This window comes from Puntigrus tetrazona, chromosome 16 (assembly GCF_018831695.1).
Source record: "Puntigrus tetrazona isolate hp1 chromosome 16, ASM1883169v1, whole genome shotgun sequence".
Lineage (NCBI taxonomy): Eukaryota > Metazoa > Chordata > Actinopteri > Cypriniformes > Cyprinidae > Puntigrus > Puntigrus tetrazona.
The window spans coordinates 15,171,859-15,187,650 of NC_056714.1; the positions used below are offsets into that span (position 1 = coordinate 15,171,859).

The 15,792-nt window shown below is 35.3% G+C and overlaps 2 protein-coding genes across 2 annotated transcripts; both read left to right on the top strand.

Annotated features, from left to right (window-relative positions):
* The first annotated feature begins 1,095 nt into the window (after positions 1–1,095).
* On the top strand, positions 1,096–2,571 carry s100w (S100 calcium binding protein W). Its single transcript, XM_043261526.1, has 3 exons — positions 1,096–1,414; positions 1,655–1,797; positions 2,145–2,571. The coding sequence occupies exons 2-3, from the start codon at positions 1,657–1,659 to the stop codon at positions 2,322–2,324; spliced, it is 321 nt and encodes a 106-aa protein (XP_043117461.1). The 5' UTR covers positions 1,096–1,414; positions 1,655–1,656; the 3' UTR covers positions 2,325–2,571.
* Positions 2,572–13,302: 10,731 nt separating this feature from the next.
* Positions 13,303–14,547, top strand: LOC122360707 (ictacalcin-like). The gene is made up of 3 exons (XM_043261528.1): positions 13,303–13,441; positions 14,001–14,131; positions 14,306–14,547. Exons 1-3 carry the CDS (start codon positions 13,435–13,437, stop codon positions 14,447–14,449), a joined length of 282 nt encoding a protein of 93 aa, XP_043117463.1. The 5' UTR covers positions 13,303–13,434; the 3' UTR covers positions 14,450–14,547.
* Positions 14,548–15,792: the final 1,245 nt, after the last annotated feature.

Genomic DNA, 15,792 nt, shown 5'->3' on the forward strand with positions numbered 1-15,792 from the left:
GCTCCACAAATGAGATCAAACATGTCTGTGGATGTTTGCTAAATACAGTTTGGGGCAAACTGGCGTGCCGACATCAACATGTTTGTTTTCCTGTATCAATTTTTATGTTAAAATGTCATGATGCTATATAAAGTGATTTGTAGTATTTTGTGCATTTTATGCGCTTTACATATTATAATGTTTTACTGTAGAGGGCATCTATCGTTCATGATGGATGGCACCTACACATCTACGTGTGTGCGTGTGTGTGTGCACATATCTAGGTGTGTGTTTGTTTTGTGCACTACAGTAAAAACCCCGGAGGTGTATATATGCTTACTATAGCACTGGCACTGAACAAAAGATGGTTAAATAACATACACTTAACCGTACACACCCTTCACAGTCTACAGATCTGTCACAGGGGTTAATTGTAACAATGACATGTGCTTTGCTTGTTTTTATGAAGATAAAAATATATATTCAGTTTGTCATCCGTGAAAAGTATGTTAGGTTAAGTGATTTCAAAAGGGTGTGGTCTGTTCATCCGGGTGTTTACTTTTTCAGGATCTAAAACCAGACAAAAATCAATACATTATGACACTCGTGGCCGATGAGTCAATGTTGTAGCATTTCTCTCCTAAAGTAAAAGCTTAAACAGGATACTGAATAATCCTGTTGCTGCACAATCGGTTTTCATGAAGCTGAGCAGTCAATTTCTATGTGGTTTTGTGCACTATTATATGCACCACTGTCTGCTGACGGCTTTCATTTTTGTTTGAATTTCTGTATACAGCTGCAGGTAAAATGTTCACGTAGCCGCTTTACAACATTTTGCACATTTCTGGAATTCTTTGATGTCTGAAGACTAGATTTAGAGAGGATAAGCGTGTGTCCGTTTATTCCAAACATGAAGCTTGTGATTCAAACCTCGACAAAAACATCAGCACAAGCGTCATAGCCGCACAATGGGCCTTTTATCTTTATCATAAATGCCCGAATCTGAAACATTTTTAAAAGAAAGTTTAAAGCTTGCCCATTCACATAAAAAAAACAACAACTTGGAAATATGGCGTTCAGGGCAGGCAACGCCCCAAAAGAGAGCGCGAACGAGTCACTAAAATATGACTCAGATTGCCCATACAGTCTGACTAGAGAAATCCCCTATGTTTTGTTTATTTACTTATTAGTTACTATAATCAACTAGCTGAGTCAAACACATCAGAATGTGATGTTTAAAGCAAAAAAGTGTTACAAATAGTGCATGTGAGTCTCATAGAACTGGACTGAGTGTGCTAGGGATCCTTCGTGGCAGAAGAATGAGTCATCCCTGCCATTGTGTGTGCTGTGGAGTATAAAATCTGTGCTTTAAAACCAGACGATTTATTCCAACAAAACATCTGCTTAACTTCTACGGGAACACACCAACTTCAAGGTAGGTGAAGGAAAACAGAAAAAGAGAGAAAACGAAAGTACAGAGCAAAAAATAAATAGGACAGAGAAGACGTTTATAGTTTAGAATGCAATATATAATTTAGTGGTTATTTTTGCAACAGATGTAATTGTGTCGTATTGCATTGGCTTAAAGAATTTATTTCTGCGTAAGAAATGTGCATGAAGAGGTTCTGACAGGCATTAGTGCATGAGATGATTTCTCTCTCTTGTTTTCTTATAGACATGTCTAAGCTGGAGAAAGCCATTGTGGCCATAGTGGAGGTTTTTGAGGAATATGCAGGCAAAGATGAGCAGAAAACCCAGCTCAGTAATGCTGAACTTGGACAGCTATTTAAAGCCCAAATTACCAGTCCTGAATTTAAGGTGAGAAATAGAGATATGCGTAGAAAACGATGAAGCTGTGTAAGGCTATTGGTTTGAGGAAGTGAACACCTCCAACATGTTGCAACAAATCTAATTAAATGCTGTGCGGTTGTTGTGCAATGTTATCTTGGCAACCGGGCATGAGAAGGGTTTACCCTAATGAGTCATAAAATGCGTGCATGAGGATCTTAATTTAACCCATCTTTTACTTGCTGGCATCCTTTTTAGTATCTTTAGCATGCCTCCAATAGTTGTTCATTGTTTGTTTTTGTTTTCCTGGCAAAACACGTATGAGTGGTATGTACGTTATTACAGCTTTGACATTCCTCCCTCTATGTCTGTCTCAGGATAAAGTGGATCCAGACGATATTAAGGAGGTCATGGAAGACCTGGATAAAAACCATGATGGCGAAGTGAACTTCCGTGAATTCAGTCAGTGTATTGCTGGCCTAGCCAGGGGCTACTACAAAAAGAAGCATGGCAAGGATAAGTGCAGAGACAGGGGCAGGGGATGTCAGGATAAGTGAAAACACACATCCTTTACACTTTAACACTTCTACAAGTACCTCTTGATCATCTGTAATAATGCTGCATTTTATATGCTGTGAGAAAGGCAGAGGAAAAAAATATTGTTTAAATGGAGAGTATTTAGTAATTCATGTAATAGTAAGCAACATTTCTCAAAAGAGAGTGTTGTGAAAAATGCATGTCCTGTCTAACGAACAGTACAATATAAAATGTTTTTTGAACACCAATAAAAACCTCTTGTTACCACTCATGTATTTCTCACTTTATTTTTTCGCTTTATCTATTATACGTCATCTTTTTGCCAATGATGACATTCATGATTTTTTCTGTTATTTCACACAATTCCTTTTTAATATTTTAAAACAATATGTACATATTTACATCAGTAATTGCATTCAATGTTTTGAAGAAACCTGTATAGCACATAACTTGATTTCAACGGTTGCATGCTATAGGCTTTAATATTATATGGACTTTCGGAGGCCATGATTTTACTCTATGATATGCTTTTATATCACACAATTATTTTATATGAATACAATTGTTATATAAAAGATAATTTGTAAACGCATTGTGACTTTTTACACACTTGCTGAATGAAGCTCTATGCAGCTGACCTACTTGCTCAATGCAAACTTGCATGCAAATATGTTCTTTTAAGAGAATGGCTTTGTAACATTATTTGACACTAATGGCTCTGTGTCACACCTCTGTTTTATAAATGTGCCCTATCCTTAAGAAAAGCTTACAAGTATTACCTTTTGTAAAATTCATTTCAACTTTTGGCTACCACTACCAAAAAGTTGTATACTTGAAGTTCATTTCATTAAGTATATTTGAGTAAAGTTCAAGTATATTTTACCTATTATTTATGTAGTAAGTATAAAAATATCAGTATACTAGTAGTAAACTTGTAAGTGGACTGGTTCAATACTGCTTGAAACTTTCTTGTATCTAAAAGTATAAAAAAGCATAAAATAAGTATAACAGTACTAAACAGTACTTTTACTTGAACTTATAGTATACTAATAGTATATTAATTAAATATTGTTGTATATTACGTATACTACTATGTCACCTTTAGGTATTAATTTGTATATATTTTGTTATATGAATATATTTTATTCTAGCTTCATGCATTCTTTTCTTTAATACTTGAATGTGGGTAAGTTTCATAAATAAAAAAGTAATAAACAACAAAAGGATGAAAAATTATTCATTCATTATTACCTCTTCATTGGTCGGCATTTTATTCTGTAATGTTACACAGTTTTACGTCTGACGATTGTAATAGATTACACATGAAAACATCTGTTGTAGTTTAAAAGAAGTATTAGCACATTTGGAAAAAAATTCAGAAGACTTTAACATTCAGTGCACAATTAAAGTCACGTTCCATTTTAAGAAAATGTATGTCAAACCGCTTATGTAAGCAAAAGGATAATTAACTTTGCCCTACCATTTATGCTTTCATAATGGTCTAGATCAAACAGAGGTGTGCTGACAGGTGCGCAGGCAGTTCTGTTTTTTTGATGTATCTCATTTTAAATTGACTTATTCAAATTAACAGTACTGCTGCAATTCAGAAGCAAATAACGTGTTCGTTTTCATTAGGAGATCAAGCTTAATTGCTAGCAAAGATTGTGGTCAGTGATCAGTCGGTTATATGTCACATTTACAGACTCAAGATGAAATGAAGAGCTGTAATAAAAACAAATCGATATTCAAATTTCAAAACAGTCAAAGAGAGTAATATATCAGACTGTTGCATAATAGCAATAGCTTTTGTATAGTGTATAGCTTACGTAAAGGAGCAGGTTCAAACCTGTTTAAGCCTCCCAGTCCTAATCCTTTTCTCAAATTAATGTAGTTCTGAAAGTGTATATATGGAAATGCCGTTCAGCAACATGTCATGATACATGTTAAGGATTTAGAATAAGGTCTTGCAGGATAAGATATTATGTGTGCTTTTTATGGAATAATATGCAGCCAATATCCCAGTAATATTCATGCCAATAACCCAGTAGTTAATGGTGAGAACTAGATAATAAAGTGTTAACAATATTCTTATTGCCTCACCAAAGTGAGGTAAGAAGGCTACCTAAAAAGCATGCATTTTAAGGCCATACGTTACATTTTGATGCAAAATCCACTATAAATATTCTACAGTCTTTATACAGCGTTAAGTTCAATTACATAAGAAGCTGAAGAACCTGAAGAAGTAACTGTAACTAGTAGAACTAACTGTAAATAACAGAAGAAATAAAAGTAATCCCTTACTCTAAATAAATTATAGTAATTACTTGCTTAAAGTAACGAATTAAACCAACACTGTGAATGACCATAACGTTTTAATGGAGTACTTAACATTTCAACATTGGACCTGCTTTAAAAATACAGGCAGATTTGCATGAACTCCACAAGATTGGGATGATGATCAATGTCACCATTTTTTTATTTGATGCAGAAATACTGCAGAATATTAACTGCAGATTTCTTTTTACCTCCAGTTTTATACATAATAATAATCCTAGATTTCAATGTGGTCATTGACGTTTGGGCCTCACTACATGTATTATATCCTGTGAACATGCTACCAGGAAGATATCTGCAGGGACAGTCTCTGCTATATATATTGTTTTTCCCAGAGTGCGGTCCCTGTCCTCCGCACCTGTACTGCCGTCTAATGTAAGAGCGAACACACCCACATGTTCCTAAACACACACACAAACCACACAAACAGCATCTCGATCAGGCCTGTTTACACGGAACAGATGGCATTTACTCTGAAGAAATCCTCTGGTACTTAAACCCCACATGATGTAATGTGAAAAAAGTCATGATGTGATGAAAACCGTAACTAATAAACACCTTAACGGTGCAATTGTTTTATATTTACGGACGGAAAAGTATATTCCTAGCATTTACTGTGCTTAGGGTGAACAGAATGAGTAGGCGTGGCTAACCTTTCGACATTCAATCTGAAATGTGCTATATACTGTAGATCGCTAATTAAAGTGAAGTATTTAATCTTACTTTAACTCAATGTCAGTACACAATGCATGCAAAAGACTGTCTAAATGTTTAAATTGAGGAATAGATGATGCAGTAAGGTGTGATTTTAAACTGCATTCAAATATGGACTGCTTGTGACTCATCTGTTGTCTATTCAAATGCATGATAACTTGCAGGGAATAATGTGCGCATTTGTCAAAATCGGGCATTTAAACCAGGAAGTGTACAGCATTCTGAGTTCAAATGCACTCACTGAATTCCTGATCTTTACATGCTTCTGTCCCACCCTTTCTTTTTTCTCTTGTCTTTTTGTTATGTGGCATGATTTGGGCGTGGTGCTGCGATGACAGTTTCAACCGTTCAAACTTCAAGAACGAATGCAGACAAAGTCAGACAAAAAGTAGCATAAATTATGTTTAGAGGCAATAAATATAGTTTGCATTTGCAATACACATTTAGGCTACATTTGTTTTGCAAAGCGGCATACAACTGCTGCAGAAAGAGTGACTTACCCTTAAAAAGATTGCAATATGAGAAGCGTTGTAATATAAAGTTTCAGGGTTGCTTTATGAAACTAATGAGGTAATATCGGTCAAACACTGACTGCAGGCTTCTTACATGAACATGGATGGAGGTGGATGATTCACATCCAGTGGTAGTTCAAGGAGGGCCACATTAACACTAACAGAGACCCCAGAGATTAAATCTCAGAGGTGTCTGATACGCCTTCATTTCATAGACAATGCAAAGGCCTACTAGTTTCATGATCGTTTTGCACAAGTAACCTGTATTACAGATGTGGGGACAAACACAAAGGACAGATGATGCACCTGATTCATTTGAACGGTGCCCTATAACTTCCAGTGTGCAATAAACATACAGCAATGCACAAAAAAAACCCACTAAACATCCTGTGGAAATTTTAAAACGAGTTGTGGTAACTGTGGAAATGAAAGGCTCGTCGTAGTTAATACAGACAATGGCCACCGAGGTAAAGTGGCACAATAGTCAGGAGACTGTTCTCTTAATAGTGTGTTTTGAGTCTCAACTGCTTTAACAGCGTTTAAGATAAGAGTGGTGAAATGTGAGCATTTAATTGGTTTGGGGTCAGATTTGTGAGTGGGCTGCAGAGGAAAAATACAATTGAATAGCATGTTATTAAATATTCTTTATCACCATAGAGCTAAATGGTTTTCATTGTGAAACCGTACCATAATGTTCAGTTGACACAATTTTGGTCTCTTTTAAGTGATTCTGAATGTAAACCCTGGAGCGAGCTAGAGGACGATTGTTAGGTAAAAGTTTACACATACAACAACCTGAAATGTTTTTTTTTTTCTTTTTTTTTAATTTTTAATAGTTTCTCATCATGCTTAACAGGGTTTATTTAAGAAAAAAGATTCACTGACTATTCCAGTTCTGTTATATAATGGGATACTGTTGTTGGCATGTTTACTAGATGATTGTTCTGTTGACTTTAATCTGATTGTAACACAGCAAATGGTAACTAAACTTCATTGCTTCATTTAAGAGAACCTTATTTCTAGTGCACTCAGGAGCCGAGAAAACATTTTGGAAGCATTCAAGAGTAGGAAACAGCACAGAGATGCAGCTGAAAGTTGTTTTCCTTTTTAAAGTTTACCGTGCCAGAATGGAAATAAAGCTGGCATCAGGAAAACATTACATTTATCAGCCCACAGAGAAATAAAGGGGGTGAGGTAGAAATAATCATAGCAAAACAAAGAGAAAGTAAGAGACGTTTGTGGTGGGGGCCAGTGTGAAGATGGTGTGTGATTTTCCATTCAGGGGAACAGAAGAATAGAAGCGTTATAACAAAACACAAAGCATTTCCTGTAGGAAGCATCATTACAAACAAACAATCAACAAAACACAATACTTGCTTCATTCATTTGATATTATAAGGCCAGAGAAGGCCAGAAAACTTACCACAGAGATGTAAAGTCTCACTGATGGCCATAAAATTCACAACAGTCCAGGACTACACACACACACACACACACATACAACCTCAGCTGCGTGACAGAGTCTGATGCTTCCACTAACACAAGACTATATTAGAAATGTTTCAGATTACTCTCTTAGTCACACAAACAGGCTCTCTCTAATTGACTTGTGAAGTAAGAAGTCACGTAGTGCTTCCATAGGCAGCTGTCTGGACAGTAGAGTCTCAGTTGGGATACTTGTTTAGTAAAAAAGCTATTGTGGAAGCAGTTTTTTCATTAAACAAATTCTCATTAATCTGCCCATTAGAAGCTTGTAAGCAATTTTTAAAAACTGAAACAATTAGGAAACGTGAAAGAATTTATGAAACAGCCAAAATGTGGCATACTAAATAATCTACTTTTTTAACCAAAAATATTGTAAATATAGTTGTATAGGTTTGTAACATCCTTATGTGCCATTTATGCAACCTTTGACAATCTCCCTTATTAATACAGGCGGCTTTAGGTATATGCAAATTAGTTTTAACAAACGTGGTTCTATATATTTGTATAAAAAAGCAAGATTCAAATGGAAGCATGTTTATTATTATAAGAAAAGGGAGAACGTGTCTAGCTGACATCTTTTTCCAATTTTTCTTAACGCTCTCATCAGTGACGCAGCTGTCTGTATTTAACATTGGCAATGGGAAAGGGAGGGGAATTCACGTTGTATATCTTGCTGTTTGTGTTCTGTCCTCTGGCTATGTCAACACAGAACAATAAGCATCTAAGTTTAATCAGAGCCAAGATGTGTGTGCCATGCGTTTTGAGCATATTTATTCAACAACAAGCATAACTGCGCGAGACCAACCTCCAAACCTCCACAACAAATATTTCTGCCATGTCCTCTCCTCTCATGCTCTCATCCGCCCACTTCCACTGAGGGTCTGAAGCTGATCTTAACCAAAACACTCGTGGTCAAAATGGCGCCAGGGAGGTCCCACTTACTCATAGATGTTTTTGGATGGTGACTCACAAAAGGAAATTGAGTCGATGAGATTTGATCTCGTTTGATTTCTCACTGCTGATGCACAAAAGTTGCTGTTTTACACTCAAAACTGACACCGTGGTAATACTCTGTCACAAGCGCTAAAGGGTGCGTATTAGTGTCTAAGTTTTAAATAATTGTATGTTTTGAAAGGGTACCACCCTGGTATTTCAATTACTCAAGCTCACATCGTGCATGGCTTTCTTTCTTTTGCAGAAGACAAAAGATATTTTAAAGAATGTTTCGGTTTGATGAGTAAATGACAACAGAATTGTATGTTAAAAGATAAAAATTAATGTTCACAGAGCAACTGTGGCAAAAGAGAAAAAAGTTGAAATTCTACCCGAGTGAGTCACCATCACTGTATTACATAAAGACTGAGGTTAAATGAGGCCAGTCATCTCCGCCCCTTTTTTTCTTTTTCCCTCCCTGGCTTCTCTCACTTCCAACTCACTGCTCCTGAAAAACTAGTCCCTAAATGCCTTTCACGTATTTTCAGTAGTGGGTTGCTAAAAATAAAAACTACATAAAGCAAACACACAACACACATTATCTTACGCTGTACCACTAGTTATCATTCAAAAACAGAATGCATGTCATTTTTGCACATTTTATTTCTGGTTTCTGTCCTTGCAGAGTGTTTTCTGTAGTTTTGTTTGGCTGTGCAGGAAAATTGTTTCTTTAGTGGTTTGTCATCTTACAGTGGAATACATCTCTACCTTGTATTAGACATTGGCACCTTTAGAGGGATGGTGCACCTTTCTTGCAGATGTTTTATGTTCATACAGCTAAAGTTAATGCTCTTGCAAAATAAACTTCAGGCAAAAAAAAATTCAGGCTTATATTAAAAGGCTCTCAAACGTGTAACTACACTAAGCAAACCTATAGTCTCGTTTTACCACTTCTTTTGTGTTCTGCAGAAGAAAGAACATCATACAGCTTTGGAACGACATGAGTAAATTTCATTGTTTGGATGTACTGTCCTTTTAAGTTACTAACATGCCAGAGTAAAATGCATTGCAATGAAAGATATGCATTAACTCACAAACATGCAAATAGGCATTTTGTTGTTGCTGTTGTGGTTGATCAACATCTAGAATATTTAATGCAGATAAGCAGCTGTAGATGGTTGTTTGTTTGGGAGTCGTTTTTACAAACAATGTATACAATATAGTCTGTATTGTCTATGAGCAGTGCTTAGAATAGTAGACAATTACCCTGTGCTCTTAAACCATACAGAACCGGTTTTCGACTGCTCTATTAATTATTTCAACGCAATTTATGGCAGTATAATATTCGTGGCATATTTACTGATTAATGGCCTAATTCCATTGTGAGGTTTCCGGGTTTTTGGGCCCTGCTACAAGTCAGATATTACACCTCGTCAGTTGCATAAACACAGCTATTATGTTAAGACTGAAGAACAAGTCTAGCAAATAAGAGGTAATACATTTTTGGCAACTTTCCATTCCATAATCTAAAATGTAAACTACTCATCATCAGTTGTTAATGTTTTACAAACCTGCCGGTTACAGGTTGTGTGTGCGTATACACTGAGGTGATGAGTAAAACATTTATAACTGATGATTAGTTTACACTTTAGATCATTAGGGGATGCGGAAAGTGTTGTAAATAATACATTTATTACAATAATTTATTAATATATTAACCACTGACTGTCTTACTGCAGGCTTACTGCATCTGTTTCCTACCTCAGAGTTTTTCATTCAACTTGTACATGTCTGAAAACATCCATAAACATGCATATAAACGATTTGGCCTTAAGATGATTTGCACAGATAGAATTATAGAATTACTGATCAATGAATGATTTGCACAAATATTTCAGTGGTTTCATGCAGCCTCACTAAAGTGCTTCTCAGAAACACCCTACTTGTGCTGCCAGTCAGGGCAGGTCTTGACACTGGATTTGCCAAAAGCATCAAGTCTAAGGTTTTGGCTGTTTGTGTGTGGTTAGAAGCTAGTTTAACCAGTTGAGTTAGACACTTATAATGAGAGATGCCAAGCCCACCTGTTTGTTCAGGGCTGGGAAAGAGGAAAAAAAGAGGAGTTTGCAGAGGTGTAAAATACTTAAGTCATTTTACTTTATTCAAGTACGATTTAAACTGACTACTCTTACCTTTACTTAATTACATTTGTGAAGAAAAAAGAATACTTTTTACTCCTTACAATTTTGTTTTAACTTAAAAAGTCCTTTTTTTATTGAATGTGCTTTAAATATTGCAAACCTAAGCTCAAACGTGCGTGCTTGATGTGAGAACCAGTGATCATTGTTTTCACGCATCAAGCACACACACATTTCTACTTCAGTTATGACTTTGTTCAGATAATGTCTAGGTTCAATTAGTTCACCATCAAATCTGAGGAAGCATGTTGAGGTAGCAAAGATGATTTATTATACTTTCTATTTGGATAGAGCCATTAGCTGTGTAATATATTGACTACACAAGATTGAATGCAGGTAAAATCAGTGATGAATATTTAACTAAAATTAATTTTAGTTTTGTGGGAATTTTTTGTTTTTTTATTAAATGTTAGTAAATCTCAAAAAAATGTTTAAATGAACATTGTACGTTTGCTTAATTGTAATTCATGTTTAGTGATGTTTTAACCAGTTAAAAGTTATATTAATTATTTATTAATGAATTATCATTTTAGATAGTGAGGTAGACAACACAAAAAAGTGGCCTTTCAAAATATTTAAATTTTATGACTCTCAACAAATTTTCTTAATTCCACCAATTCATGTCTGTAATACGTTTTTAACCTCTGCATCACATTGTTATTAAAAGTGATATTTTACTTATTTAATCCCAGACTTTCTTTCTTCAGATGAACACGAGCAAATATTTCTAGTCCGTATAGTGCAAGGGGACAGGACCATTACAGAAACCACACAAAGTGAACACGGCAGTCAAGTTTAAAATATTAGTATTTGTAATCTTCTAAATATGCCTATTGTTTCACTCCAGAAGACACTGGTTGACACAGAGGTTGTATGACTTTCTGTCATTTATGGTTGTCCCATACTTATGTTATATGAATGAATGAATGTTACACGAAGAGAGATGATTTAATCTTAGCTTGTGTTCATCTGATAAATGATAATGGTTACTGCTGCTCTAGATATGTCTTTGACTGGTGCCATTGCATTTTGTTTTCTCCCTTTAACCAAACGTCTGTATGTCTTTCAGAAAAGAGTAAAAATTTAAAGCTGTACTTTTTTACTCTTACTCAAGCATGTTTCTTCCAGATACTTGTACTTTTTATTGAGTAAAAAATTTGAGTACCTTTTACACTTTGTGAGTTTCGTATTTGCATATAACACTCAATCTGTTGCTTTAGTGCTCATCAGTTTTGTGCACTTCTTCCCTGCCATGAACTCCAGAAACACCATGCCACGTAAGACTTAAATAACTAATAGTTATCTCAGCTGATTGATTGTATTGATCATTTCAAAAATGCTTCTATTACAAGGGTTCCATAATGTTAGGTTTGCATATGCAAATCAGTCATTATTATATGTAACTATGCATTAACTTGCATTAATGTCTAGTACAAATATCTGAACGCTGGATGAGTTTCAAAGTTGACAAAAAAGAACCTCAAAGTGGACAGGTGCGTGATAAAACAATGTTTTTTAAAATGGACTAATGCATCTCACTGATACGATACTGCTGTGTTTTAATGGTTTGATGTATTCAAAATGTGTAGATACCCTACATTTTTGCAATCTTCGTTTCACTGATAAATAATATTGTTCTTTATGCTACACCTGCTTTGTATCACACTCATTTCACAGTGGCCCTGGGTGGAATGGCTCTGCTATTTGAAGCCTTTCACAAACACTCAGGAAAGGAGGGAGAAAAAAACACCCTGACAAAGGCGAGCTCAAGGACTGTTCAATAAAGAGACGGGCTATGCCTTTTTTTTGGGAAATGTTATTTCTTTTTCATGATGACATTTTTATTTAAAGTATCTTTTTAACTAAATAGCATAATTAAAACAAGTTAATTCATTTGTATTAGCTCTCATAATAAATATGCTATGAGCTAATACTGATGTAAATATTTGTCTTTTAGTTCACATCACTGACCCTGTCTCTGATTACGCTTTTGCCCATGTTGTGTTTGTCAAAGGATACCAGTGACAAGGCAGCTCTGGGCAACATATTTAGGAGTCTGGATCATAATGCCGATGGTACTGTGGACTTCATGGAGTACGTGATCGCGATCAAGGGGAGAAAAATATATTTTTGTAGTAAATGTTGTGATTTTGGAATGTTAGTTTCTTCTCAGTTCTGGCCCTCTAGGTCCACTTTCCTGCAGAGTTTAGCTCTAAACTTCATCAAACTCTCTGTAACTTTCTAATGATCCTGAGAACCTTGATTATCTCGTTCGGCTGTGTTTGATCTTAAAGTGGGCCTCAAGGGCCAGAGTTGAGAATTACAGTTCTGTACACTCTCAGAAAAAAAGGTACAAAAGCTGCCACTGAATCGGTATTCTTCTGAAAACAGAAATATTGGTGAAGTGCCTGAATGACTCACAGTCGTCACAGCTCTATTCAAATATCAGTATTAAAGTATTTACAAGATTTGAAAAGCATTCAAAATTATTAATGTATAATCTATGGTAAGAAGCAATGTCATTGAAAAACGAAATTATATTGTTAGTAGATTTGATGATGGCGTTGTCTATCTGTGCACATTGTGTCGTTTTCAACTCTTCATTTGGCGACTATTAAGCAATTCTAACTTTTAAGCCCGCAGAAGCTGTGGTTTACAGTGATTTTAGAACAGCTACGAGACATTGTTAACCACGGAAAGTAGTGCAATAAATACTAAGAGATGCCTGTTCCACCTGCCCCTTTTTGTGGATTAAGGGTGTGAACATAAAGAGAGAGAATATAGTAAGAGTAAGAAAGGACATTTGTGTGTTAAGGGCTGGGACAGTCAGGGTGGGAGGAGCTGAAGTCGGGGGCGTGACATTTTTCTGCATATAACACCCAGTCTGTTCCTTCAGTTGTCACTCGCTCAGTCCGATTTTCTTTCACTTCCTGCTTGCCGTAAACTCCAGAAACACCATGACACGTAAGAGACTTTTTATATTTGTACTGAACTGTTTCACTGCTTAAAATGAACTAATGCATGCCTCTCACTGCTACGCTATAAAAGTTTAATGGATTCAGATTTTGTAGATTAATTGTGTTCTTGGAAAGGTAGTTTAGTTTATATGTGTTATTTGTTTTTCAGATTTTATATAATTAGTAGAATAGTTTAAGAATTTGTGTGTTGAAAAAAAGCAAAAGCAGACAGATGACGGTGGATTAAATTACTAATGACAAAATCAAGCTGCATTCTGTCTTAATTAAAGGGTATGTAGGGTGTTGGCCATAATCTGCTTGTGCTTAAAAATCTTCTCTTTAGACGATTAAGGTCCACCTCTTCTCCCCCTTCTGCTTGCCTCTGGAGGGCTGTAACTAGTTCTGTGCATTATATTGTTGATGGGCATGAAATTCCGTATTGTACTTTAGACATTGCTAATAATTTTGGATGCCGTAAACAAAAAAGCTATGTTTGATTACTATGATTATTGTATGAATATTATTATTTATGATATGATATTTATGATATCACATTCATTTCACAGAGGTCCAGAAAGCAATGGCTATGCTGATTGAGAGCTTTTACAAATACTCAGGAAAGGAGGGAGACAAAACCACCCTGAGCAAAGGCGAGCTCAAAGATCTGCTCAATAACGAGATGGGTGAAATCTTTGGGGTGAGAAGCACTGCAAAACTATATATATACATATACAATTAAAAATGTTTAATTCTTTTGCACAAACTTTCATATAATAAATACATTGTGGGCTAATATATGTGCTGTTTAATGCACATCACTTTTTTAACAGTATCTGATTAGGCTTTTGTGGTTTTTTTGTGTTTGTTATAGAAAACCAGTGACCAGAAAGCTCTGGAAAAAATATTTAAGGATCTGGATGCAAATGCTGATGGCTCTGTGGACTTTCAGGAGTACATCACCTTGATTGCCTGCATCACCATGCTTTGCAATGATTTTTTCAAGAAAAGCAAATAATTACATTTTCCTTACAGAAAGAGTTTATCTGTAAAAGCTATCTGAAACCAGGAATGACAGCTTTTAAGGTTTTAAATTAAATCTGTATTCTTACAATACGTCGGTGTGAGTGTTCTTTTTTTCTGCATGAAGGTTATTCCTATAGCTATATTAGAACTATATGCTTAAATTTCAGATTGAAACGTTCACCTAACATGCACCAGCTCTAGTAACATAATACTAACATGCAATGAATTGTCAAATAACGCAAATTACACAGATACATCAACTTATGATGTGGCTACACAAACAAAGCACAAATATCCCGATAGAAAGATTTACTTTGGTGTATAAAGCATAAGGTTGCAATTTCCATTTAGTGATCAGACAAGTCGCAAATAACTGCGTTAATAAAAAGGCATTCACCTAAAATATAACCTTTTGTCTCCATCTTGTGTTCGCTTTGATAAGGGGCCTTAAAACGCACTCGGCCATTCAGAGTCTAAAATTATTACATTTTATCTCATGTTCAAAGAATGTTTAAGTTTAAACGTAATCTCACTCAATTAATTTGCTTTTATAACATTCAAGTTTCATTTATTTTTTTTCAGTTCACTTTTAACCAAATAAAACCACCACATTGTTGGAAAGGAAAGGAAAGGAAAGGAAAGGAAAGGAAAGGAAAGGAAAGGAAAGGAAAGGAAAGGAAAGGAAAGGAAAGGAAAGGAAAGGAAAGGAAAGGAAAGGAAATTAAATTATTAATTGGTTTCCAGTTTTTATAGACTGGACTCATCTTTTAACATTTGTTGATTGCCACAAGTTAGCGTGCTAGTTTTGAAGCCTAGAGTATGTTCAACCAATTGTGTCCATTTTATAGATATCTTAGTCTTGTAAGTTGTCTTACAAACAAAGACGATGCTGTCTACTTATTAGACTATTAATGTTTGTCATCTGTATACAAACATCTTCCAAGAAGCACAAAAAAATTAATCACATCAGCGGTCAAGATAATAAAGTGTGTTAGCTGAAAAAAAAAGAGACATGTGATTTTACTCAATGACTTGGGTTGAGTATACCTAAAAAAACTGTGCAGCAAGTTGCATGGAAATTTTAAGTTAAGTCAACTTTTCATTTTTTACATGAGAAACATAGAGGAGACATAATTGAATACATTCATTGTTTTCAAATTGTGAAATTACATAGAGTACATTAACCTTTGCTACAGGCTATGCATACACAGTGCATGGCCTACAGGAAACTTGAAAACAATAACACAACACACACACACACACACACACACACACACACACACACACACACATATATATATATATATATATATATATATATATATATATATATAT